At 41.3% G+C, this 27,298-nt stretch overlaps 1 protein-coding gene and 2 non-coding genes across 7 annotated transcripts; all 3 read left to right on the top strand.

Annotated features, from left to right (window-relative positions):
• Positions 1-1,237: 1,237 nt before the first annotated feature.
• Positions 1,238-26,808, top strand: SNRPN (small nuclear ribonucleoprotein polypeptide N). 5 transcript variants are annotated; one of them, XM_024561617.3, is made up of 11 exons: positions 1,238-1,375; positions 1,981-2,132; positions 3,255-3,366; positions 3,824-3,976; positions 4,355-4,493; positions 4,824-4,949; positions 5,045-5,672; positions 6,085-23,728; positions 24,125-24,236; positions 24,679-24,878; positions 25,546-26,808. In XM_024561617.3, exons 1-7 carry the CDS (start codon positions 1,373-1,375, stop codon positions 5,080-5,082), a joined length of 723 nt encoding a protein of 240 aa, XP_024417385.1. In that variant the 5' UTR covers positions 1,238-1,372; the 3' UTR covers positions 5,083-5,672; positions 6,085-23,728; positions 24,125-24,236; positions 24,679-24,878; positions 25,546-26,808. The 5 variants fall into 5 exon arrangements, with proteins under 5 accessions (XP_024417385.1, XP_053769110.1, XP_053769112.1 ...); XM_053913135.1 differs by having other exon boundaries at positions 5,045-6,198; positions 9,025-23,728; XM_053913137.1 differs by adding an exon at positions 24,326-24,359 and having other exon boundaries at positions 5,045-23,728.
• LOC112306152 (small nucleolar RNA SNORD107) lies at positions 9,207-9,279 on the top strand. Its single transcript, XR_002974900.1, has one exon. It is a non-coding gene; the product is annotated as a small nucleolar RNA SNORD107 (small nucleolar RNA).
• Positions 11,343-11,409, top strand: LOC112306204 (small nucleolar RNA SNORD64). Its single transcript, XR_002974941.1, has one exon. It is a non-coding gene; the product is annotated as a small nucleolar RNA SNORD64 (small nucleolar RNA).
• Positions 26,809-27,298: the final 490 nt, after the last annotated feature.

Below are 27,298 nucleotides of genomic sequence, written 5' to 3'. Positions count from 1 at the left end.
AATTGTGGTAGTTAAGGGAAACATCCCTTGTACATCTTAGCACCCTTACAGAATTATTTCTGTCATGCCATTGTTACTCTTTTGAACAGCGTGAGTTTGTTCCACATGGAAAACTGTTTTCAACATTTTCTTTATTTTGATGTTGCTATGGTTCATAACCACCATCTCAATGGTTTCATTTTCACATCCTGAAATTGATGGTTCAGTATTAACCAGTTTATTTTGCTGTTTTCAAATTTTTTTAATGCATATCTTAATGAAATGTTTGTTAAAAGCAATATTATATCTGACTTTGTCTATGCTACTTAGCTATTTACATGCGTAAGGCCAAATGCCCATTCAAAAGTAATGTAATTTGTGTTTTCTTTTGTATTGATTATAATTAATCTGAGTTCTTATACCAGTTTGGCTAGATTTGGTGGCCGTACCTAATAGCAACCATTTTTAGTATATTGGGGAAAAAACATTGTTCTAGTGTATGCCCCTGTTGGTTTCTAAGACAGTTGCCCATGTATGCATATACGCATACTATAGTTAACCTGGGCCCTTTTAACAGAGGGAGTATTGAACTGTTACATGAGAAAACACTGGGTTCTTGGGGAAGAAAGAGAACCTGGCAGTATTTGGAAGGGAATTGGCTGGGGATAGGGAGCGCTGAAGTAGCAAACAGGTGGTTCAGCCAAGAAGCAAAAATTTGCTCTAGTCAGGGATTAATGCAGAGGGAGAAACTCAAGGATACAAACTGCTGAAGTTGACATACTTGGTATGAACTTGGGACCAGAGAGTGAAGTAGTACCATGAATAAGGGTAAACAGGAAACTTACCCATTTTTGGAAAGGAAAATTATTTCTGAAACATTGAGTTGATGAGGTACTAGTGAGAAGGTGAAGGGGGAACGTAATCAATAGTGTGATAAGTATGCACAGCAAGACATGATTAGTAGAATTAGTGTGGAGAGGATGTAGTAAAGTATAAAAAAATGTCCAGTCAGTGTATTGGACACCTGAAATTAACATAACTAATACTATATTATATATCAGATGTACATAAAGGAAAAAATAAAGTTCCTAAATCCGAGGTGCCTAAAATGTGGGAGTAAGGTGAGGGAAGAGTGACATCGAGGTTTTCTTGGAGTGCGTGGGAGGATGGGGGTGCTTTTCAGTATGTCTGTGAGTGATTTTCAAGCCAAATAGATCGCAGTGCAGCTGGACCATGCTTTCCTCTGCAGGCTCCACCTACTGTTGGAAGCTTCTGCCCCAGCTTGCATTGTGTTTGTTGAGAACCTGCGTCATACCTTTATCTGTAGCCTTCCCTTAGGTCTTAAGGATCCCGAAACTTTACTGTGGATATTGGATTTGGTGAAACAGCAATCATGGTAAGATACGTATTGGGGGGGGGGGGTGAAAAGACCATGTGGGCCCAACATGGTGGTTTGCCAGGTCAGGGGGTGATTGGTGTCAGAAGTAGTCAGTCTATGGGGAAGGGGCTCAGTTTATAGAGCAGTTGTTGGCACTGCGTAGACCAACAACTGGAGAAGGGCAGGGTCTTGTCACATGGATAAAATGGCTTGGAAACCATCTTAACAAGATAGTTTTGGGTGGTGGTGACTGTAGTAAGGAACCTCCTACAAATGGGGGACTATTCTTAAGTTGGGAACCATAGACCAAGCTGAGTTTGAAAATGGAGGGGCTTCATGAGAACAAAGGAGAGCAGTCTGAGACATGGAGCATCCTAATCAGTGCTGTGCTTCAGTTCAAGTTTACCTCATCCAGAACACTTAATATGTATCCCCAACAAGAAAGAAATCCCAAAGGGGTGAAAGTCGGTTCTCGAGAAGTGGAAAGAATCTTTAAAGATGTTACAAGGCCCTTTGGTCTTCCAAAGGGGCACGGGATGTAAATGCAGGTGCAGCATGTCTGCCCGAGGGGGAGGGTGGAAAGTAGCTGCAGACAAGCTGGTTACTATTCTTACTCCTTCCAGACTGTGGGAAAGAGCAGCAAGATGCTGCAGCACATCGACTATAGGATGAGGTGCATCCTGCAAGACGGCCGGATCTTCATCGGCACCTTTAAGGCTTTCGACAAGCATATGAACTTGATCCTCTGTGATTGTGATGAGTTCAGGAAGATCAAGTAAGACCACCTTGGGGTTGGGTAATGGGAGATGAGGGAGACAGAGAACATCAGCTTTCCTTAGTCAAATTGAGCAGAGTCTGTAACATACACCTTGTCCTTCCCTTACTTACTTGCTCTTATTCTCCTACCTCTACAAGGTAGGTCACTTCAGAAACTCTAGGATGGTGCATGCTTCATTGTTTTTCTTCAAAATAATCCACCTTTTTACAGACAAAGAATAAAAAACCTGTCATGTGGATAAATACTTCAGGCATTTGACCACAGCTCTGGGCAGTCTTAATTTCTCCTCTTCTCGCTGAGCTGCAAAGATAACGTCACCTAAGTAATGCGTCATGTGGTACATGATTTTTGTTCTCCAGTGGTACCGACTGGAGTTGAATGAGGCTCACTGTTTACCTGGGTTATACATTAGAAGCCTAATGGCATGCAGGCCCACAGGTCAGGGCAAACGAGTTTACAGTTGGGGGGTTGCAAAAAATTTATTCTTGTATCGTTATTGTACTTGCCATATGAGTAACTGGAAACCTATTTTTCCCCAACCTGTACATTTTCTGCTGACAGATAAAGAAACTAGAATTGGGGTTTTTTCAAAAATCTCCCATGGTTATGTAATAAAGTGGTTAGTCCAAGAATACACAGCTGTTTGTTGTCCAAAATTGTTCATTATTTCTTTACCATTTAGTGTTCTTCATTGTTTATTAATGTTCTCATCTCTTATTTCAGCTGTCGTCAAGACTTACAAATGAAGTTAAAACATTTTAAAATTTTTATTTCCCATCTTAACATGAAAACTGAGGTTTCAGATTGCCTGCCTTAAAAGTTGAATTTCAGCCAAATCATTTGCATCTTTCACAACGAAGAAATTAGTTCTGATATAGTATAAAATTGAGGGGGTACATTCTGGTGGTTTGAATTTTCACAGGAAAAGACCTTTACCAGACACCCTTATATGTCATTTGAGTTTGCTGATGCGTGTGTTTTTCATTTTGTTTTGCCACAGCTTTTTGAATATGAGGATCTTTGCATATTGTCTTAATTGGTGTTAAATGATGTATAAATAACTTGAGTGAGTATATGGTCCCTAAATTTCCATATTAAAAATTTACTTTTGATTTACAGGCCAAAGAATGCGAAGCAGCCAGAGCGTGAAGAGAAGAGGGTCTTGGGCCTTGTGCTGCTGCGAGGGGAGAACTTGGTTTCCATGACGGTGGAGGGACCTCCCCCAAAAGATGTAAGGAAGATACAGAGCAGGGCAAACACGAATATAGGGGACAAGAAATGCTTGCTAAGTCAAGAGCACAGCAGAGGCACAGGGCCCTGCTCCTTGTTAAGTGCAGTGTGCCCAGTGGCTGCTGCCAGCTCTGCCAGGGGGACACATGGGGACTAAGGGTTCTGAGGAGTTCCTCTGTGTGCTGGACGCTCACCAGGGAAGGGAGGAGTGCCACTTTATTTTCTCTCAGCAAGGTCCTGAGATACATGGGACATGGTGGTGGTGGGAGTGATGCATTGAACCTGCAGGGCACCTCCATGGTGCACTTGCTCACGTAGTCCTTGGAGTTCAGAACTAATAGGAGATCATGGTGTGGCAAAGGGTGAGAAGGAACTGTTCTTCAGGAGCAATTGGAGGTGGCTGATAACTTGGCTAAATTCAGCGTTTGATTTGAAGCCATCCCTTTTTGTGGTTTCAGACTGGCATTGCTCGCGTACCACTGGCAGGAGCTGCAGGAGGCCCAGGGGTTGGCCGGGCCGCCGGCAGAGGAGTCCCAGCTGGTGTTCCGATTCCACAGGCTCCTGCGGGATTAGCAGGCCCGGTCCGAGGGGTAGGGGGACCCTCCCAGCAGGTGAGGAGGAGGAGAGGCCCGAGTGCCCGTCCTGTCTGGTGCGAGCCTCATGTGCTGTGCAGGGACCTGAGGACAGAGGCATAGGAAGTGGGTAGAGTAAAGCCACTTCGATGGCACTGATGAGCGTTTTGGTGGGTACGGAGAAATGTGGGTAAACCAGAGGTGAGAAAATGGTCATTAGATTAAAATGGGCACGTTCAATTTAAAGGGGAACGTTAGTGTGCCAAGACTTTCAAAGTGTCAATAAGGAGAGGTGTACAAAATTGCTATGGTCATTTCGTATCTAATAGGCCATGATCCACCATTTATTTTCTGTGTGTGAGTGATGTGAGGATGTGCCTTACCTGTGCTGTCTGTCTCTCTGGCCGTCCTCCTCAGGTAATGACTCCACAGGGACGAGGCACCGTCGCAGCGGCTGCTGTGGCGGCCACTGCCAGCATAGCTGGAGCCCCCACTCAGTACCCACCAGGTCGGGGGACTCCCCCCACCCCTGTGGGCCGGGCAACCCCCCCTCCAGGTAAGGAACTGATGAACAAGAGGCACACGAGTTTGGTTCTTAGAGGTGTGGGTCTGTGAAAATATTGTAGCATCTTGCAGTGATGACTAAAAATATTCTGAGAAGGCCCTGCCTCAGTACCCACCTGGGAGCTTAGATCTGTTCCCACTTTGGATATTGGCTTTGGACTTTTTTGAGTTGCAGATGGCTTCCATGGTGGTGAATGGTCAAGGAGGAAGTTGGTCAGCTCTCTACGTGGTGTCTGTGTGGGCCCATTTCTTTCAGTATTGTCTTGGGTTTAGGTCTGTCATCTTTCTGTGAAGTCTTCATTTCTGCCTTTTTCTTTCACAGGTATTATGGCTCCTCCACCTGGTATGAGACCACCTATGGGACCACCGATTGGGCTTCCTCCTGCTCGGGGGACCCCGATAGGCATGCCGCCTCCAGGGATGAGACCCCCTCCACCTGGAATCAGAGGTGAGTGGGTTCCCACGTGCCCAGCGGCGCCAGCCCCTGTCCCTTGATGCTCACATGCATTTTGACCTCATGGAATTTTGCTCTTTATTTTCCAGGTCCACCTCCCCCAGGAATGCGTCCACCAAGACCCTAGGATACTGTTGGTCCTTAGTCACTCTTTGCCTGCACTGTGTCTTGTGAAACTGTGTAGAGTGTTTGTGAGCTTCTGTCCCCTCTGCAGCATTAACATTCGCTAATAAATGCATAGCGCAATCAAACTGTGAGGTACCGTTGTACATTTTCTTGTCTCTCGGTTTTGTGGAGGTCAGAGTGACACTACGTGTGCTTCATTGTGGGCAAGGTAAAGCCCTCCAGGCCACGCATTGCAGTAAGCGTCTCTAATTCTCACGATAGAATGGTTGTGGTCGTTGTTTCAGCATCCTAACATTCACGCTGCATTGACTGGTGCTGGTTAATAACCTTGACACGTTAGGAAACCCGGCCCAGGCAGTGAAGCGGTGGAGCTGAGACACACCTGGGCTCCTCCACTTTGCAGTTCTGGGCACACTGCAGGGGGGCTGCGAAGACGCCAAAGGCCTTCTGCGGGTGTGCAGGAGGGGCCTCGGCGTGGAGTCGGAGCATGCAGACGAGCAGGTATGCTTTGTCTGGGAAGTTGATGCCTCCATTGATTAGCTTACTCAGAGCTCAGCACGATCCCGGGACAACCCTCCTCTCCTGCCCACGGTGAGTGTTCCTCTGCACTTCTGCACTGACAGCAGGCTGGGCTGTTGGGAGATGGGAGCTCGTGTTTGAGAGAAGTTGTGTTCCTTATATCCTGAAATACAGTTGACACTGCAAAGTCCGAATTATGGTTGTATCAGCTGGGTCACTTAGTGACACATTGGAAGTATTCAGAGAAGTAGACAGTGTCTTCTAGTTAAATAGTTAGAAATAAACAGGAATGCCCAAATATGTAGGTCTAGTTTGAGTTCAGACTGCAACTGTGAAATTACTCGTAGAAGGGCAGGACACATAACTTTTGCTGTGAAGTTTTCAACGAGGGAATGAGTGAGTCCTTACTGGTTAGAGTTTGATACTAACTCTTTCATAACTTAAGACAAATTGTTTCATTTTCTATTTTTTTCCCCCAGCACAGGTGTGTATATGTCAGTCATTTTCCATCCTTTCAATCATGGCCTTTCAAGTAAATGTCTTCCAAGGACAATGGACCTTCAAAATGACAGCAGTTGCTGTAGATAGTCACTATCAGGTAAGGAGCATAAAGTAGCCAAGCCTGCCTTGGTTTAGAAGACACAGTAAAAATAACTGACATGTGTGACAGATTATACTTGCGTAAACTGTCGACAGTACATAAAAAGTGTGTTTTCTATGCAGTATGCTCTCTGGACTACCTTCAAATAATGTGTGCTCATTTTTCTGTTTTTGGAAGGAAAACATTCCTTCTTGCATAGATCTGCAGGCATGATGGGCCCTTAGATTTTTGGCCTGACTGTGCGCTGCATTAGGAGAAACCGTCCTCTAACGCAGGCGTAGCTGTGAGTCGTGTGTGTGCACTGCCAGACCACTCCAACACAGCCAGTCAGGATCCTCTTGCTGGTGGAGGGTCTTCAGTCTGTAAAACAGCATCTCTGATGCACAGTAAAGGGAGATATGCCTATGTTTCCTTAACTAAAGCTTGCTTCTTGCAAGGTAGTGGGAATGATAAGAATTCTGGAAGGTGCTTACTCTGAATGGCTATCTTGATTGGTGAAATTCTGCCTGGAATGTCCTTTAACTTTCTGAGAGTATTGCTCAAAGGCAGCTTGACACAGCGGTTCCTGTGAGGGCATGTGAGGGTGGGAGAGCCTGGCTCTTGGTTACTGATGCTGGATCTAAGCTGCTGCAGCAGCGTTCCAGTGGGGCCGTACCAACACAGCAGCAGATGCTGGGGGGCTCCAACTGTCATGCATTCAGGACAGTGCGCATTTTTGTTTGTTTGTTCTTATCCTCACCTGAGCATGTGTCTACTGACTTTTATGGAGAGGAAAGAGGAGAGAGAGAGAGAGAGAGAGAAACATTCGTCATGTGAGAGAAACATTGATCAGTTGCCTCCATACACCCCAATCAGGGATATCTAAAACAACCGAGATACGTGCCCTGACTGGGAATCGAACCCACAACCTTTTGGTGCACTGCGACGTCACTCCAACCAACTGAGCTGCCCACCCAGGCTCATGTTTTAAACACAAGTTGGGCAGTGGCTTGCGAGTTTCCTGGTCACATTAACTGTCACTTCATGTTGTACACTTGGTATAACAGTATAAGTTCTCACTATGGTTTACAGAACAGTTTCAGAGAGAACTCTGAGATTTAAAAGTTAGGCTGCCTTCAGCCTTTGTTTTTTAGTTATTGTTGATTAGTTACTGTGTTTAATAAACTGGCTTTGTTATTAAAAGTGTATCAAAAGTGATGTAATTTTTTGCCTTTTAAAAAAATTGTATTTTTAGAGGGAAAGGGAAGGAGAAAGGGCAACATCCATGTGTGGTTGTTTCTCGTAAGCCCCCTACTGGGCCCCTGACCAGGCCTGCAACCCTTTGGTTTGCGATCCAGCACTCAGTCCACTGAGCCTCACCAGCTTGGGCAATTTCCTGCATTTGTAAACTCATTGGTTCTTAGTTGTATAGTCATTCCCTATTTTAGAAGTCCTGTAATTTTTTTCTAGTCTCCTAGATACATGATTGATAAATAGAATATTAACTTTTAGAAGTCCAACATTTGATGTATGTGTATATTGTGAAAAGTTGAACAAAATAAGATTAGTGTACTGATCAGCTTACATAGTTTCCTTTTTTGGTGGTGGGAATGTTCACAGGGTACTGTCTGAACGAACGTCAGGTAGAGCGGACCTTGAACACCATGGGTAGGAGCTGTGCAGGCCCACTACATGTGTGCACTGTTTTCAGTAAACACAGTCAGCCCTCGGGATCTCAGGGTTTCACCTCTGCAGACTCAATTCAGCCTCAGGTTGAAAGTAGTATTTTCTCTGCAGTTGGGAGTTTGCAGATGTGGAGGCCAATTGGATGTATCGGATTCTGGTACCCATGGGGGAATTGCAACTAATTTCTTGTGGATACCCAGGGATGATTATAGTTAAGTTTTGGGGAAGTCAGTTAATTATGGCTTTCAACTCTTGTAAGGGAGTCAAGGATGCTAAGCCCCGTATGGTTCAAGGGTCAACTGTACACAGTACAGCATTAGCTATCGTTACCATACTGTTTGTTCGATCTCTCAGACCTGTTTTATAATCCAAAGTGTGCATCTTTTGCCCAACATTTCTGCACTACCCACACCGCTGGCAACCACCATTCTGTGCTGCTTCTGAGTTCAACTTTTAGATTGCACACATAAATGAGGTCAGAAGTCTTCCATGTTTGTAAACTAAACTATGTTTTGTTTCTTGTAGGTTTTCACTTGTGTAGTAGAATAAATACAAGTCATTTAGGGAATTATGTGGTAATAGTAACACTTGCCAAGAATTGTAGTAATCTTGTTTAAAAGGTCAGAAAAAAACTTCATTGAGTTGATTTTAATTAAAACTCACTGATTTCAAGAAATAGTTTGTTATAGTTGCTACTATATCATTAAATATTCAGGTATACGTTAGCTAATTCTTTTGATAATTCTTTACCAGATTCTGTCTTAACTTGCACTTCACTTGCCGTGGGCCTGGCCACATATAAGTAATGCTCAACCCTAGCCAGTGTGGCTCAGTTGCTTGGAGTGTTACCTCCTAAACCCGAAAGGTCGTGTGTTCAGTTCCCAGTCAGGGCACATGCCTGGGTTGAGGGTTTGGACCCCGGTTGGGACATGTACGGGAGGCAACTACTACTCTCTCACGTGGATGTTTCCATCCATCCCCCTCTCCCTCCTTTCCACTCCCTAAAAACCCATGAGCATGTCATTAGGTTAGGATAAAAGAAAGCTAAATGATGCTCATGCTTGAATTGTATTATGTAAACTAAAGCAAAGCACCTGGTCATGGGTGATTGGTATTACAACTTTTTCAATCTTACACAGTACCTTTTTGCCCCAATAGTTGATGACTGAAAAGAAAAGGGAATCTGAGCACTGAATTTTCTGACATACCAGTGTGGATTCTACCCAGTACTGTTGCAATGAGGCTGAAAATCCTATTGACTGCATTTAGGACAGAAACACAAACCTCTCCAGGTAAAGTAATCTTACAGAGAAAGGTGTGTGTTACAGAGGCCTTGGCTAGATTTATGATGAGAAAGGACCTTGTCTGAACATAATGATTTCAAATTGTGAGCTTTAAAATGTCACTGAAATCCAGTCAATGTGCCTCACTAGACTTTCCAGAGAACATTATTCTCAGCAGAATACGGTGTCAAACGTTAAAACTCCGGGTACTCTACGTGGCAGGTGTAGACGCTAGTACACATGTCAGTTTCTCAAACATCCTTTTTAAAAATTTTTTCAAAGGCATTTTGAGCTAATTCTTTTTTCTTCTGTATATATTTTATGCTGTTGAGAGCAACAAAGGAAGCTCATCCTTGGACCCCAGAAGGCACAGATCTGTAGTGGGACAGAAGCCAGGACACGTGGAAAGGAGACCCTTACCAGCTTCTGGATCAAACACCAAATGCCAGAGTTGTGGGTGTCTGGGTGACGTCCAGGTAGGAGAGGTTCTCACAGGGTGGAAATGCTGCAAGGAGTGAGAAAATGCCTTCACACAGACTCTCACGCTGTCTTTAAGGACAATTTATTTTGTGTGTTTGCTTCTCTTCAGTGGTCTGTACCCTAGAACAGCAGTTTTCAACTGGTGTGCCTAAAGAATGTTTAAAACATGTCAGGGGCACTGACCTCTTTTCCCTTAGATTGTCCAATTTAAAAACTGAAAACAGCCAACACAACAATAGCTGTCTCATGTGAATGGATCAAAATTATACCTTTTTTGTCAGACTGGCCAAAATGCATTTGTCCGTGTGCATTATAATTTTAATAATTAGTTTGTGTGCCCTGAGATTGAAACAGTTGAGGATCGCTGTGCTAGGTCAGTGTGTATAGGGCAATGACATAGCAAATGTTTAAGAAATAGCAGTATTACTTTGTTGTATAGCATTTATTTTTTAATTGAATTTACTGAAATATTACTAATTCTTCAGTGTTACAGTATAACTCTAAATACTTTACAGTCACTTCCTTACAGTGGAATACTTGTGATTATAATCTAGACTATCGGATTTTCAACGCCATACTCCTAACCCAGAACACAGCAGTAAATATTCCTAGACAGTGCATTTGTAGGAGACCATCTTAGCCACTATAGGTCGAAAAGTAGGACTCAGAAAGCACTGTGTGAGGTCATGGGTGAGAGGGCTTTAGTGGAAAGACCAGGAGAAGAGCAGTATTTGAAATGTAGCCCCAAGGATGTCAGCTCTGGAAGTGAGTGTGGATGAATGATTTCAGCACGTGCATCTCGGCCAAAAGTGCGCAGACAGCCTGTGTAGGGGACATCTGTGGCTTTGTTTCCTTCCTCAAATAGTAGATGCAGAAACCCTAAGTGACTCCCTTTCTTTCACTCAGAGGAAATGTGCTGGGGTCCCCAATGTCCTGGGGACAGGGCCGCAACTGGTTTGCTGACTCCTTGTACGGCAGTGGTGTCTTTGCACCTGTGGCATCCATGTGGCTAACAAAACACGCCCTTGCCTGTGATTGGGAAACGGTTAGCAGGGGAAGGCTTGGATGGGTGTGTCAGGAAAAGTAGTTTGTGTGCTGTTCTTTCAGAGATAAAACTGGACTGGATTACCAGAGTGCTTTGGTTTCTTGTATCACAGGTGGCAGACCTTAGCTTAGACCACCTCCACTGTCTTCCAAAATGCAGTATTCAGAGACGGGTCATTGGACTTCACCTGTTTGAAACATCTGCCTTCATTTTATCTGACCATTCTCACTGATTCTTCCATGTTGATTTTTCACACATTGGGATAGTTTCATTGCTGTTTTCAATGTAGTTTAGGTTCTTAAATTGGATTAGGAAATAGGAAGTTGTCAATACTGTTACTTCTTGGTATTACACCTGTCTGTTGTCATGTGGATATTTCAGGTTTCAATTGATTAGACCTCGTGCTTGGGGAAGTGGATTCTAAGGTATTACATTTCGTTTTAAGGCTCCAAAGACCTCAGTGTCTTTCTGTCAGATTGCTGGGTGTTTCATGGTGTTTGAGTTCCCCCCAGATTTTCACCTTAATTCTGTGTCAGTTGAATGGTACCACTGCCAAAGATACCGATCCTCCTTCTCCTGAGCCGGGGGCCTTTGCATTAGTTGAGCTGCGCAGCCTGCAGGTAGTAGTGTTTTGACCGAGGTGTGCTCCTGTTGGGAAGACCTTGGCTCGACTTATGATGAGCTGTGTTTTCTGAGCATGACCGCGTGAAGCTCAATCTGAGTACTCTGAAGTCCTGCCCAAGTGTCCGTCCAGGGACGTGGGACACGCCTGTTCTGACACACGCTTGCAGGCTGTGATTTCAAAGGTTTCCCCCATCAGTATTGTGCAGGGAGAATGGAGCTGCAGGTTTCCCAGTGAAGTTGAGGAAGGTGCGATCTGATCCACTGCTCTGGTTTCTTTTTGTATATAGTATCTACAGTGCTTGTGACATTGCTGCAGCCCACCTTTGTCTTTTTTCTTTGTGCATTTCAAGTGATAACTTCTAGAGAGTATGGACTAGGGGGGGTACCATGGGTTTTTTTCCTTTTATTACATATCATTCAGTTTCAACCTGGTAGCAGAATTGTTTGAGACCATGTCCCCAACCCAGGAGGGGCTCCTGTTACCACATGGGCGAGAAATTGCCAATTTGTTGCGAAGACATTGCTTTGTTGGGTATTAAGATGACACTTTACAAATATAAGTACTCTTTAATTCTTTTTTAGTGTGTTGCCACCTCTGTCTTGGCAAGACGTAGATGGAGAGTTAGGATTTTGGGTGCTGGCTGAAGGGGATGCGGTTGGCATTTGGCAGTTGGTGAATCTGAGCACTAGAGCGGGGAAGGGTTCTGCCTGTTCTGAATTGGGTCTCTACTCTCACATGATTCTTCACTATCTGTCTCTACTTGCTGGAGTAATGGATCTTGTATTATCTGAGATTGGCATTGTTTGATTAGATGCTTATGCTTTGCTTATTGTAGCCATTGTGAAGGGGTTGAATAAGAATTTAACAGGTGTTCAGAAAAAAACCTGTATAAAAATGTTACCATGGACAGTTGAATGTACTAAGACCTTATCCTTAAATAGTCACCTTAATTTGTTAATTGTGTGTGTGTGCGTGTGTGCGTGTGTAACTGTAAATAATGCTGTGGTTGTTATGCTGTGGTGAGTGAACAGCTTCTAGGGAAAAGCTGTTGGGGTTCCAATGAATTACATTCTTTTTAATGTAAGTTAGTGTTTCCACAGTTCTTTACCTTGTTTAGTTAGTCCCTGTTTCCCTGCCAGAAATGTTTGTATACTTACTACCTCAGAGATTTGTTTGGTTTCCTTTAGTGTTGCTGATTCTGAGCAGCAGAAATAGGCTGAAGGGATGAGAGCAGGAAGTCACCTTTTACTACCTGAAAAGCTGAGTGAGAGGAAAGGACTGAGTTAGGGGTCTGTTAAGGTGCAGTGTTGTCTTAGAGTCATTTGACCTTGGCTGTTGGGTGCAACCTAGAGTGGTCACTTACTGCTGGGAGAAAGGACACTGATAGCTGCTGGGTGGGCCCCATGCAGATAAACCATTTGTGGGGACAGGTGACCTAAAGAAAGTCCCTTCACATGTGAATCCCTGGAAGATGGTCAGCTTTTCGTTTCTTGGAGAAGGGAGGGTTAACTTTACCAAACTCATCGGTCTTGAACCTGATGACGTCATGTCCAACGCAGCTAGTGGTGACCATAGTGGAAGGACTGCGCTGGCACTAGATGGTGAATGCAGTGGTGGGGGAAGGGAAGACAAGAAGGAAAACGATGGCTTTGAAGGGATTTTTTTTCATGTCCTTGTGTTGTCCAAGTGTGAAGGGAGACATGTCCATTGATAGCTTCCTTCATGGGGGTTAGGACTCAGAAACACCACCCACACACCCCTATGAGGTTAAATTCAGCACACCTGCCTCCACCAGCTTTGTCCTGTGAGGCTCTGTCCTTTCCTGATACCACTGCGTAGGCATCCTGGGGTCTTCGTGGGTGGAAGGCCTGTTCCTGCTGTGCTTAGTGGAGTGGTCCCGCGGTTTACAAGTGTAGGCAGCTGAGAGGAAGTCAAACTTTTCTCCAACTCCAGTGCACGTGAGAGTCACCTGGCGGGTTGTTCAGTTTTCAGTGTCTAGGTCCGTAGTCCTGGGTCTGAGAGATTGTCATGCTCTTGGTTGAGGCACCACACATAGAGAACATCTGGGTTTCACTCATTTTCTGAAAGTGCTGTTGTACGAGTGCTCATTTATATGGCTGTGGGTAACTATGAAGTTCATTACAGGACATTTAAAAATGAACAAGAACAGGGAACTTTGAAAGAAAATTGGTTGTCTTACAAAGTGAGCAGAAAATGCTGTATTCTTGTAATATAACAAACGGAACGAATGAGAGTCGCCACTGGAATCAAATGCATGGGTGGTGGACACACTTTCAGAATTTGGACGATGTGAATCCATAAAATTGCCAATATTCATTTATATTATGTACCTCTGTAGAGGAAGTGAGGTTATTTTTTTAAATTTTTCTAATAATCAACTACTACCCAAATTTTCACTTGGTTCAATTTGGATAAAAATGACCAATCACAGAAATTCCCAGAAAACCAGATGTCGTAAAGCACTTTAAAAAAGTGATCTCACCAGTGTGCTGATTTCCTAGACATGGCAGTTTCTGCCCACTGCTTAGGCTTTGGGGAATGGCATTGTATCCAGCCAGTGTTCCGTGTTGGTCCCTGAACCATCCATAACTTTGATTACTTTGCATTTAGGCATGTGTGTTTTGTTTTTTTAACCATCCACTTCTGGATCATTTTACACGGGCCATAAACTGGCAACATCAATGAACTTCCAGGTGATGCTCTTTGCTGGGGAAATTTCAAAATGTATGTTGTAGCTTGGCTGTAAATACCCTGCTAACTATATTTTATATTGAAATTGAGTACTGTTTTGTAAATACGCTTCTCTGTGGGAATGGTGTTAGCAGTGGACAGTCTCCCTTTCTTTCGAACTTTGAAAGTTGGCCGCCTCAGTTGGGGTTTCTCTGCACGGGGAGAGTAAGGAATGGGATACAGGTCAAGTCAGTCACCCTCCCTGGGACCGCACTTGGGGGACGAGCCCAGACTCAGAAGAAAGAGACTTCTTTTCTGTGGCTTGGACTGAAGAAAGGAGAAATCATGGAGTTTTAAAAACTTGTGACTTCTGAAGGAACTCTTGAAACAAGGAGACTTCTTTTCTGTGGGATAGACTGAATAAAATGAGAAATCATGGAGGATTTAAAAACATTGTGATCCATGAAGGAACTCTAATTTGAAATATGGAGACCTCTCTCTATGGGTTGGACTGAGTAAAAGGAGAAATCATGGAGGATTTTTAAAAATTGTGACTTTCGAGGGGACGCAAACCTGACACGAGATTTCTTTCCTGTGGTTTGGACTGAATACAGGAGAAATTATACAGGATTGTTAAAAAACTGATTGAAGATTTCTGCGAGAAGGAGTGACTACGATACCAGTTTTCTTATTTTTATAGGATGGCAGGAAATGTATGTCATATTTTTGTAATACTAATTTGCATCATGTGTAACTCTGGTGAGCGTGACTGGATGCCCTGGCTTTGACCTTGAGATGGACGGTGTGTTTTCTTTACGGAGTGAATTACAGTCCTAAGTGATGTCAGACTAAGGATAGAAAAATCCATCCCTCCCAATTACTCAAATCATACTGAAGGAACTCTCATAAAAACTCTCAATTACTGAATAATACCTTTATCTAAGATTTGAAAAATGGATACAATAAGGCATAGGCTGACTTTCCTGATATTCTTTGATGGGGAGAAAAGACAGTAATGGTTCATCATTGGCCTTGACGACATTATTACTGTTCTTTCTCCAAGGCTTAGGATAATAGTTGGCATCTAGTATGGATTTGATGGATAATGAATAATTTTGCAACAGTGGTATATTGTTATGTTATTGGTAGAATCCATTTCTAAATGAACAAAAAGTATAAGAAATGAGAATTACAGTCAATGCAAAATTTGGCTTCCAGATAAGACCATTATTTTTCATATTCTTTATAAAGGTTTGACTCAAGAAACAGGGCATTTCATTGTGCCATGGTGCTGGGCGCAGAGAATTGGGTGATTCTAACTTAAATTCAATTTGCCCATTCCATCAGTGAGAGTGATACTTCCATGACAGTGCCAAATTTCAATGTGGGGCTTTGGTGGAAAGAGGTGCCCTTTAAGGTTGTCTACTTTATTACATGCATCCGTCTGTCCAGTCTAGCTCACTGGAGAATAAAACTTACCATGTTTTAACAAAACAAGCATGTGTTCATTTGAAGCAATCTCATGGGTAAATCTGGGTAAAAGAAAACTTGGCCACGTAAAAAATAAGAGAATGCATCTATCATTATACAGGTTGGTAAAATACTACATAGGTTATTTTTCCTAGCTTTTTGTACTGTACATAAAAACTTCTCTACAACTCCTTGTAAAAGAAAAGACTTTGAACAATTTTTTAAATGATAAAATCATCCAGATAACGTGAAATATCTGTGTCTTCTATAAACATCATTTCAAAATGATTGTATGGTATATTTGACTGTGACTTTTATAGAAATGTAAAAAGGAGATGCCAACTAGAAGGTGAGGAGGTGGCTGTCATTGGTGGACACAGATGGAGCCGAAGAAAGATGGACAGGGGTTTCATCTCCACACCTCAAGCGTTGATTGCATGGAGGATGCTATTGAGACTCCATGGGGTGGAGCTACCTTCCTAGTTGAAGTTTGGACATCTTTAAACTGTATTCAAATTTCCAACCGGTCGCCTTACTTCTGTCTCCAGATTCTCTATTTCATGCTCCAGAGAAGTCTCGGGACAGATGACGAACCACATCATGTTTCAACAGTGTTAGAAATAAGCAATAATCAAAGAAGATAGCAAAGTTGATGTAAACTGGTAGTGTTTAGAGCATCTTTTGCCAGTGTCAACGGGAGATGTTCCACTTGCCGCCTCTGAACATTAGGATTCTTGAAATCGGTGATACTCCTTCACTGTTACCTTCTGGTCTGTGAGAATCTCCTGAAGTGTGTACAGCAAGAAATCAATGTGACCATGACCCAGGACGATGTATAGATTTTCTGAAAAGCTCTTTTCCACGATCGCAGATGAGCAGGAGATCACAGCCCAAGGGATTGTTCCTGCATTGGTAACCGATTCTTTGTCAAGTTCTGGAGAGTCCCGAACTGCTGTGTCCCGAACTGCATGGGCAGCGGCGGGAGTCTCAACCTCAGGCCGGCTTATGGGGTCTTTGGCCAGATCAAGAGCGACTCTCTGCCTCTAATCTATATCTGTGCCTGTCCCAGCCGCATCAGAACAGCCTCTCTCATTGTGTGTTGCTCCCCAAATGGCAAGTGTGTGAAGGGCGAGGATTGAACTGGAATTTATTTCAAGCAGATGAAACTTGTAGTGTGGGCTTTTACAGACAGTATCAAGTAGCCATAAGCCAACCCTGCAAGAATCTGGGAAAAAGGAAAGTCGGCACATTTGAGTTGATCTAGAAGCTTTACCAGCTACAAAAACAAAGACAAAATAAATGTAGATTTATATACTGTTTTGAACTTCATCCTGCCTTTCAAATGTTTACATTTCATTGGACATCTGCAGATTTGGATAAAAAGGATTTTTTTTTTGTCATCGAGGATCAACTCACCTTCATAAGGTTTACCATTAAGAGCCATGCATTTGGGACATTCCTATGCGTGTGTGATACAGTTTTTTTAAAATCCTAAGCATTTTTAACACAGCCCAAAATCTAAGCCCAGTGATTACTTTATTGGACACAATAAGCCTGTGTGTGGGTGATGGTATTAAAATGTAAATATGAGACAGTGAATAATGAATGTATATGGACTGTTCTTCGATGTTACAAGATGAAGAGAATGTTCAACATGTGATGGTTTCATTTCATTGTATTTTATTTTGTTTACTTAAAACTTTCTTGGAATATAATACTCAAGCACAGAGGCCTACGTTTATAAACAAATCTGTTATTTCAGATAACCTTTTAAATGGTGGTTGTGATACTACAGCTGGTTTCCTAGGAAGTTTCTAATAACATGTTCGATAAAACTGTCTTCCGGAAGATATTTTAGACAAGAATTCTGAGGATGTTTGTAGAGATACACACAATTCTGTATTCATTGTGTGCTCAGGGATAATGTAAAAGGAACAGCGTGCTTAAAACGCTAATCAGGAAAAGAGTAAGGCACTAGTATTGTGTTCATATTGAGAATACTGTGCATGAAAAAAACCAAATACAATTGCTTTCTGACTTTTCCTGATACAATTGTTAACAAAGAGTTTGGTAAAATATATAGAAGAAATATTTTAATATGTGATTATAAAAATAGAACTGTCAGAATACCTCTGAATGATGTGCATTTAAAATGATTGGAATAGCTCATTGCTGTGGGACTTTGGAGAAGGGGACATTCCATACACAGCTGTCACGAGGACATGATATTCAGGCTGCTCTGCGGGGATGTAGATGTTACTGTGTAAATGGTGTCTCTGTGAAAATGTGGTGTGAGGGGTGGTCGCTCTGTGCTTGATAACACGTGCGCAGAGCTGTACAGGGTTTGTGATTACTCTCGAAGTGCTGTTACACCATCTTAATCAAGCATCGAGGTGGCTGACATTGGGGGCTTCACTCCAAGCTCAGATGTTGGGAATCCACATATGTTCTATAAGTATTTTAATGTTAAATAGGTAGACTTTCAACATTAATTTATTTCTGCTACGTACTGCTATACATTTTGTTATAAACAGTGTTACAAATGTTAAATAATTTTGTTTTGATAAGCAATTTTCTACATGTATATACACCACTGTAAATGCATTATAAATAGGTGTCAGTGTACTAGGATAGAATCTTTTTTGTTTGCCAAAGATGTTAGATGTAGCCTCTCTGTGTTCTTTGGATCAGTGGGTTCTGTTTCCAAGTTGCACTGAATGCAGTGTGTGGGCCGCTGCTCTTTGACACGACGCACGACCCGGGATGTGTCATGGCAGCTGTAGCTGTGCCTTTGCTCATGGGTTTCCGAGTGTGCACGCATAAGGCACAGTTCCTGGCATAGCTCAGAGGCATCTCTGCATGTGATAAAACAGCCTTCGACAGAAAAGGTTGCATTTGCCAACGCAACTTGACTTTTAGTGAAATTAGTGAATTTGTCTTGTTTTAAAGTACTTTTTTCTAGTTGTTGTATAGGTGTTTTTTATATGTTTTACGGGGACATTAGCAATGGTATATATCAAACCCAAGTTCATTAAATGTGGGCTGACAAAAGAATGTTTTTGTATTATATGTATATAGTAGACACAGGATTAGGTTTTTAAAGCATAGGAACTACTATATTTGCATGTTTTATAGGTATATTTATTATATATAAAGTGCAAACTTTCCCTAATGGTTGTCATTGTCTCTGAACAAATAATTGGGCAGCTGCAGGGGTATTTTTTAGATTAGTGTATATAAAATAGTTAGAATGTATGTTTTTGCTTTAAACTTTTAGTCCGTCAAATATAAGGATTGTTTACATATTCATATGTGTATACATTTATACACATATACGTACATGTACATATGTGTATATGAGTGTATAGGAACTGCTCATCAAAAGTCAGGATAGAGACTTACTGGAAGATACTGTGAGGCTGCTAGCTAATTACATAATGGACAAATGTTTTGTTTTATAACATCTGCATAGGATTTGCCAATAGGCATATATTTTGTGACTACCAATCAGATAAAGTGAAAAAACCCGTTTTGCAAATTGAATTGCTGTACTATGTCTATTTGGTGGGATGTATTTGGTTAAAGGTGCTTGTATTATTTCTTCGTTTTGTACATAGAGGCTGAATGATTTCTAAAACAGTTTGGGACATGGAATTTCTATCAATTTTAGAAGTGAGTGTTTACTGAACTGTTGAATGTAGAGTCACCGTTTGGTCTGTAAAGTGTGCTTCTTGAGTTAGCCTTGATTTTGAGAATTTGTGTTTTTGTGTTCTTTTTTCCCTCAGACATTCTTTGTTAAAGTGTAGAAATCATTGCCAATTTATATTTTAAACTGTGTAAACATGTATACATTTTCTTCCCATCTAATTTTTGAATGTTAAGTGTTTGAACCGAGCAGGGAAGTATGCGACTGCTGTATGTATAGTAGACAAGCTTCTTAGAGCATGGGGACTTCTAGGTGTATAAGTGCCCTCTCTCCACGCATAGTAGGCGTGCACACACGCACACGCACACACACACAGAGTAAATATATTGATGTTGAATATTGTGAAGGGGTGACTGATCTAATCAGATCTTTGTTTCTATACCACATAACTTTGTAGATACGCAGAATTTTCTGTCATTGTAAGATAAGTTTCATCTAAACTTAGCACATACGTGTTTTTTGTCTGGTGACATGGTGCACCAGTCTGGTCTGCTGTGATCTACACACTGCCCTGTATTCATCTTTAAAACACTTGTTCGCTGCTGGTATACTTTTAATTATCATATACTTTTAATAGAGTTTTTGTCTGCATTTGACAGGATTAATGATTATGGACAAGGGTAGTGGATGTTTTCAGGTCTTAAGTCTTTTTTTCATTACATCTACTCTTCCGCAGATGCATATGTTATAGTCATGGCATGTTAAGCTATAAGGTAGAAATACAACTGCAAATTATTTTAAAAACTCTAGGTGGTTCCTTCAATTCGTTAAAACAGCTGTGTTTATAATAATTGCTGTAGGACAATTGGGCTTTGTAAGTAAGTAGGATGTTCATAAGACAGGATGGTAGAGGATAGAAGTTTTTCCAGGGTATCATTCCCCTTTGTGTAGCCCTCACTGGATTGCTGGGGTTGTTAAAGACAAACCACTTATGTCATGTTAGCAAGGACATAGAGTAAGCATTGAAAGGATTTTCAACTAAATTTATTTTGGTGACTGGTTAATAACATGAATACGTTTCAAGTGTGCATTTCTACAACATATCATCTGTATAGTGCTCTGTGTGCCCATCACCCAAAGGCAGATCATCTTCTATTAACCATGTGTTGGGTCCCCTTTACCTTTTACTAGCTCCCAAACCATTGCCTACAACAAGAATGGACCTCAAGAATATCATGCTAATAAGCAAAATAAGTCAACTCAGAAAAAACTTAAGAACCGAATGATTTCACTCATGTAGGATAGGAAGCATTGAAAGTATTTTTACCTCACAATCTCATTTAGAAGAAAAATTAGATAGTAATCATTAAATTGATTTTATATAAATTGTCCATTTTATATAAAAATACCTCTTTCAGGGACATGTATGGTAATTATATCTTATTTTCCCAGATATACTGAGGTTCATGGTGGAATTTGATTTAACATTTACAGATTGTCTAAAATACATGATTCTTTGTTCATTAGTTACATAGCAATAACCAAGACAACTTTGTAAATAATGGACAAGTGAAATATCTGGATGTATTGAGAGTCTCACAAAGTATAATACTGTAAATATTTTACTGTAAATTTGTTACTACCATTGTTTTTTAAAAATACCATGGCAAAGAAATTAGTCATTGATAAAGAGGCTCTTGGAGCCTTGAAAAATTTATGTATTAATTTGGTTGTTAAGAGCAGAAATGGACAAGATAATGCATTTGCCCCATTCTCGAAGAAGAGTTTGACATTCTGACAAGTGTGAATTGTTATTTTAGAATACCATGAGGATATATTCAGTGTTTTTGGATGTACCAAACTTCCTGATATGTTTCTCTTAATATATTTTTATTAGTACTTTTGAAAAGCAGTTTTAAATTCACAGCAATATTGAGGGGAAGGCACAAAGACTTCCCTTCCCCACACACATGCATAACCCTCCTTGCCATCAACCCGAAACTCGGGAATGATGCCTACTGTTAACATCCCCCACCAGAGGGGCACACTTGTGACAGTGGATAAACCTACATCACAACATCATAATCACCCGAAGTCCATAGTTTACATCACAGGTTCAGTCTTGGTGTTGTACATTCCATGAGGTTATGACATACACCCATTTTTATGGTATACACAGTATTTGCATTGCCCTAAAAGTCCTTTGGACTCTGCCTATTAAATCTTCTGTTTTTTCTCTTTATTTTAACATTCAAGATACTAATGACTTCATTAAACTGATTTTATACTACCTCTTGGAACGATACACATTTCTGTATGTGTTCCCTTGGCTGCATGACAACATTCAAGACAACTTTGTAAATAACAGGCAGATACACGTTTGTTACTTTTTAACATCTAGTCTTTCCACATGTATAGAGTCTCACCAGGTATACTTATGTAAATAGTTAATTGTAAAACTTCATGGAGATGGGTTAGAAATGGGTTGACCTTGAAGTGGCTAGAATGGTGGGTTTCTAGAGCTTGTACATGTCTATGACCTGTTGGTGTTAGGGGAAGGAAAGGTAAAAGGGAGTGTACCTTCCCTTCTGACTCCTCACTGTACAGAAAAGTGTGCATTGAAGCCATTCTCCAGTGCTGTGTCATTACATGGTAAAAGGCTACGTCATAATTGTGTATTTGTATTGCTGGTAGGGCATTACGTATTTTAGCCATAGGAAATGTTTTTATTACAACTGCTGTTACCTGCATTATACAATTTTGTATTTAATTGGGCTGCATGACCACATTCAAGACAACTTTGTAAATAACAGGTACATAATATCAATTTAAACATCTAGTTTTTCTAGATGCTGGGAGATTCGCAAAATCTTGTAAATATTTCATGGCAAATTATCATAGTAGGCTTTTGTAATATTTCAGCAATGTGACAGATAATTGGGAACAATCTGCCTCTTAGGGCTGTGTAAACATTCTGATGTTTGTTGAGTGAGGTTTTGGGGAGAGGGGTTGACAGATCAACTCCATATCTTCACGTTGTTTGGGTCTCATTTATAAGAGAAGATTAGATTGTACACCTGTAACAGAAAATACACCTGGGACATGCTTTTTATCTTCAGGAGGAAGAAAAAGACTTGAGAAGGGAATTGTCACTTGGTCACATTCAGATGTATCCAGTGATACATTCAGAGATGGAAGGTAGTCACATTGCTGAAGTAATTATTATTTTGCTACGCTAGATAAATCTCTGCAAATTTTTGTATCCACATAGCCATATATAGTAATGCATATATACACATATGTAAAATTTTAGGACTATAGATCTGATAATTTTTTTTCACATATATTAGTTTACTGATTGTCATTTTATTTTCCAGAAAATTATGGAAATGGTATTATTAGCTTACTATTCTTAGCCTGCTTCATGTTACATTTAAATGTATGTTAATTTTTATATAAGTATAAGTAGCTTCATATCTTAATTTTAATCTCTTTTCATATATATCCATCTGTATAAGAATTTCTCTGGTTATGAATATTTTTTAAATTCTGTGAGAGCTTTTTAAAGTTTTCTGGTGAATTGTTATATTTGAATGTTACGTGACAAATGCCAAAAATGTTGTCTGAGTTGCCTATGATGTAAATTGAAACTATGAAAGTTTGTTTAGAAAGGTGGTCTTGATCCAGTATTGATCAAAGTATATACATAATATCTTTTTGAACATCTGTTTGGTAATGACAATCAAAATTGAATGTGTAAAATTTCAGAAATGATGTAAGTTAGTGCTGCGATTGTTATCTATCCCAACTCTCAGATTTACAAAGAAGTAAGTTACAGATCAAGTGTAACATTGACCACTGAAATATGCACATCACCAAAAGAAAGATTGTAATGATTATAGCTTATGTCATAAGTATAGCTTAAACATTGATAAAATATCAAGTGGAAATGTTTTAGGTTGATACTTAAAATGGTCATTTTTGAATAGAGGTCAAGTAATTAATTGAGTATTCACAGAGGCGTGGCCGTATGCCTCTAGTTATGCTCACTGGGGAATGAGATTGTCCTGTTCAGATTAAAGAGTTAAAGGAATGATTGTTCATCATCATTGTGACTATAATGGTGATAGTTTCTGCATTCTTTCTGAGATTTCTGTACATGTGCTAGTTACCTAGTAAGGCATTGTTTAGTCCATGTATTTGTATATTGCTACACGACAATCTAAAATGACTGATGAGTTGTGAAGGAGACAGTTGTCTGGAGGAGTATGGCAAAACTTAAATGCATGGAGAGATGGGAAACGGAGGACAGCTTGTACTTTCTGCATTTAAAAGTTAAAAGGCATTTCAAGCGGAGCATTTAACCAATAAGGAGTTTTAACGATATGACCAACTTGTGCCTGTCTTCAATCTTGCCTATGAACATCGTGGGAATATGGGGCCGTTGTGTCCCGCTTTGTGTTCCCATTGGCCATCGCGGATGGTCTTTGAGTGATCACAACGAACACGAGACTGTGAGACAAGTGCAGCGAGACTGTGAGACAAGTGAAGCGGCGAGCTGTGCAGTGTAATGGAGAGAGTCGACCACCCAGGGAGAGGAGAGGGAGAGGAGAGCGATGGAGGTACGAGCCAAACACTTCCCTGCGGGGGGGCAAACTCAGGGACAGAGTCACACACACAGTTATTGACTCTGAGGGGTTACTTTTCATGAGGAGTGGCCACATTTGTCCTTAGTAATAGACCTCTTAGGGCATGTTGGGAGTTAGTTAATGTGACAGTATTGGGAGAAGAGATTGTGTTCTCCCTTTTACTTCAGTTGATTCTGTGAAAAGGATTTGAAGTTCGGCTTCATGGGTTTAGATTATTTGGGATTTGCACAAAAACATTTCGATACTCTACATGTGTGCTAAAAGTAAAATGAACAGATATTTCACTATATCCGTTCTATGTAAATTTACCCAAATTTTGTGTCCTGGTGTCTCATTTGCATCTAACCTTGTTTATACTGTACTTCTCAGATGAACATGGTGAAAGATAAATGTAGTTGCAGATAATGCAAGGACCGCTGACAACAGGAACATCCGTCTTTCTGTGGAGTTCATTTATGCTTACATTTCATCTGAACCACAGGTAAGAAAGTTCTGGAGCAAGAAGTGCTGTTTTAGGATGAGGTGTAGATAGACTCAGGAAAGGGAAAACTTGTCTCTTTCTTGTTCTAGGGCTTGTTGGATTTTCAATGATGCCTGAGAATTAGTGAGTAAATTACTTACTAAAGGGTAATTTTACGAAAGAAAATACGTAGAGTATGCACAGAATGTTGGAGAAATTTCTTTGTTCAATTAATTACCTAATTTATGACCAAACCTGGCCACATAAGTAGAGTTCTGAAAGAAATGGTGAATCATAGTTTTGCGATGTGATAAAACGGGATGTCAAGAGGGGGGGAAAGTCGCTGATACTGCCAAGTAGCCAAGTCCTGACTGCCCTGAAGAGAGTTACCTAGTTACCTGCTGCTTCAGCCGTCTCATCAGAATGGTGTATACCTTACTGTACAATGTTCTTTTCCCTGTAGGAGCTGATAATTCCAAGAATCTACACTTTTTGCTGTGTCCTTGTTATTAATCCCAAGAATTGGCACCGCCGTTTCCTGCAGAGCATTCATCACTGCAGTGTGTTTCGTGCCTGGCGCTGCCGTCATTGACAGGCCTGAGGGTGGCTGGCTGGCTGGCTGCCCCTCTGATGCAGGGAGGTCCCTTCAGGAGGCAGTAGTTGGTATTCTCCTTTCTTTAAGCTTAATGAATTTTGGTAGCAGCTGGTGGGTTTTGAGATCTGTTCAGGTTAGTTACTGCTGAGTAACAGATAATCCTGAAACTCAGTGGCGTACAACATTGTTGTGTTATTTCCACTGATTACATACCTGAACACTTCAGATAGTACTGGGGTATCTGTGGGAACAACTGGGAAGACCCGGTGGTACACAGGGGTTCAGGCTAGAGCTGGGCCTGGCCCGTGGCAGGCATGGGTTGCAGAGGACTGGGAGGACGGGCACAGCGGAGGCTTTCAGCCCCCACAGCTAGATTTCCTGAGGGAGCATCATAGACTCGAGTGTTGGGGGACAGCATGCCTGTGACAGTGGCATGGTTTCTGCCCTGGCTTCAGAAGTCACACAGGGTTACTTCTGTGTCCCACATTCTGGGAGAGATGCTATCCTCTGGGTGCCTCATTAGAAGTTTCTGGGCCTCTGTTGTCCAGATTCACTTCATTCTTAACTTGCTCGTGTTACGGGACCAGCCATTTTTCCGGGGATCCCTGGCTCTTTCATCTAAGTTTGGCCTGGATGTTACTCAGAACAAAGGGCTGCTGCTATGCGTACCTGTGCTCGTGATCTGAGGAGGTATGAGTCTGACCTGTTCCCGTTTTTCCCCTTGTGTCTGCGCAGGAGATGATTGCCCAGGAGCCCATGCCCTGCTTCTGCCACCATCTTAGAGAAACCAAAAGACAATCTTCATCATGTGTTGGAGATGCCACTTTTGTGCGTGGCCATGGACACTTCCTGCAGATGAGAAACACACGGGACTAAGCAAGCTCGTGTGGGAAAGTACCCTGATGGGTGTCGTGGAGAGACTTGTAAGCAGGCATGTTGGCTGTTTCCATTGTTGCTGTGTTGGACTGAGTCCCAGGAGATGGAGGAGGGAGCCGTTGCTCCCAGGAGGCCTTGGGACAAGCTGTGGCAGGGCTCCCCCTCCTGTGAGCGCTGGGGGCATGTGTCTGACTCCACACACCATAGGGGGGATTTGAAATGTAGTCATTAAAAGTCATTTTGTGATTTTAGAGGACATAGGTAGATAGTTGTTAAGTATGTATTCAGTAGTTTCCCTTCAAGTGCCCTTGTTTTCCTTTTTATTTTACTACCTAGTATAGATTGCCTCCTTTTTATTTTTCAATTATATTAGACTTTGAGTACTATTTTATATTACTAGATTTAGGTGTGCAGCACAGTCATTAGACAGTCATATACTTCAAAGTGTTCCACCCCACATTTCAGGTACCCACCTGGCACCATGCACGGTTCTTACACAGTTCCGATTCTCTTCACTATGCTGTCACCTGTCAGTGGAGCCTTGTGCACACCGTCTTGGGTTGTGTTGATGAACAAATTGATAGTCAAGCGGTGTTGTAGTGCCCAGATACTGCCTACTTATTTCCTATGCAGTTACGTGCTGTTGTATAACTCACTTTGAATTTGTTCCAACTATGGTTGAAATAATTTTAATTAATTAGGAATGCTGGGGGCTAAGGATGTACAAAATTTATATTTTGAGTCAAAGCAGGAGCATCCCCCTAAATGTAGGTAGTCCTCATCAGTCTGTCAGGGTGCATGAGAGCTCAGACTGAATAGCGCAGCATCTCTGTGCTTGGACCGTGTGACACCGCAGGGAGATTATTCTTCCGTCCTCATTTAGGACAGTTGTTGTAGTCTTAATTCTTAATTGCCATTTTTATTACATCATTTTCTTTTTTCAGTTCTCATGGACTATTAGTGTCTTTGTAACTGGTTTCTTAAGAGCTCATTTATGACTCAAATGTTAAGCATATCTCATGCATTGCAAATGAAATACCATGGTTTTGTTATTTTACTGTGCTGTTTTAATTTTTGATTGTAAACAAGTTGTGTATTGAAATATAACCACTCTGTTTTATGGCTTTTGTGTTTGTGTTTTTCTTTAAAAACATGTTTACATTATTATCATGCATTATTGTCTCCATTTCCTTCTGTTTTCATCAATTATTTTGTCACTTTATTTCTTTTTATGTGAACCATTGCTTCGGTTTGGTATGCATTACATACACAGTCTTCACCCTCACCTAAGCAGTTAACTACTTCTCTTAAAAAGACTATCACATAGAAATCCCCATGTTTAGTCCCCAGACTTCCTGTGTTTCTTATCTTCTATTAACGCTTCGAAATTACTGATGCTTGTTAGTCTGACCTAGTCCATTGAGTCCTGTCTCATTTCTCTTCTTTTTCAGAACATTCCCTGTCTATAATCGCACTTTTCCCTCTCAATTGCTGGTTAAAATTATTTTGCAAGTTGGAAAATATATGCAGTTTTATTTCATTTGCAACAAATTTAATAGATTAATTAGGAGACAGTAAATCTCTTTAGGAGTGAGCCATCTTATACAACAAA

The sequence above is a fragment of the Desmodus rotundus genome, chromosome 10, assembly GCF_022682495.2.
Source record: "Desmodus rotundus isolate HL8 chromosome 10, HLdesRot8A.1, whole genome shotgun sequence".
In the NCBI taxonomy this organism is placed as follows: domain Eukaryota; kingdom Metazoa; phylum Chordata; class Mammalia; order Chiroptera; family Phyllostomidae; genus Desmodus; species Desmodus rotundus.
This window is presented reverse-complemented; position numbering and strand designations above follow the sequence as displayed.

Excerpts from the sequence above, each read along its gene's own strand:
- SNRPN (XM_024561617.3), top strand. Across the intron at positions 3,977-4,354 it reads TAGGGGGACCCTCCCAGCAG|GTAATGACTCCACAGGGACG; the intron begins GTGAGGAGGAGG and ends CGTCCTCCTCAG. Across the intron at positions 4,950-5,044 it reads CCCTCCACCTGGAATCAGAG|GTCCACCTCCCCCAGGAATG; the intron begins GTGAGTGGGTTC and ends TTTATTTTCCAG.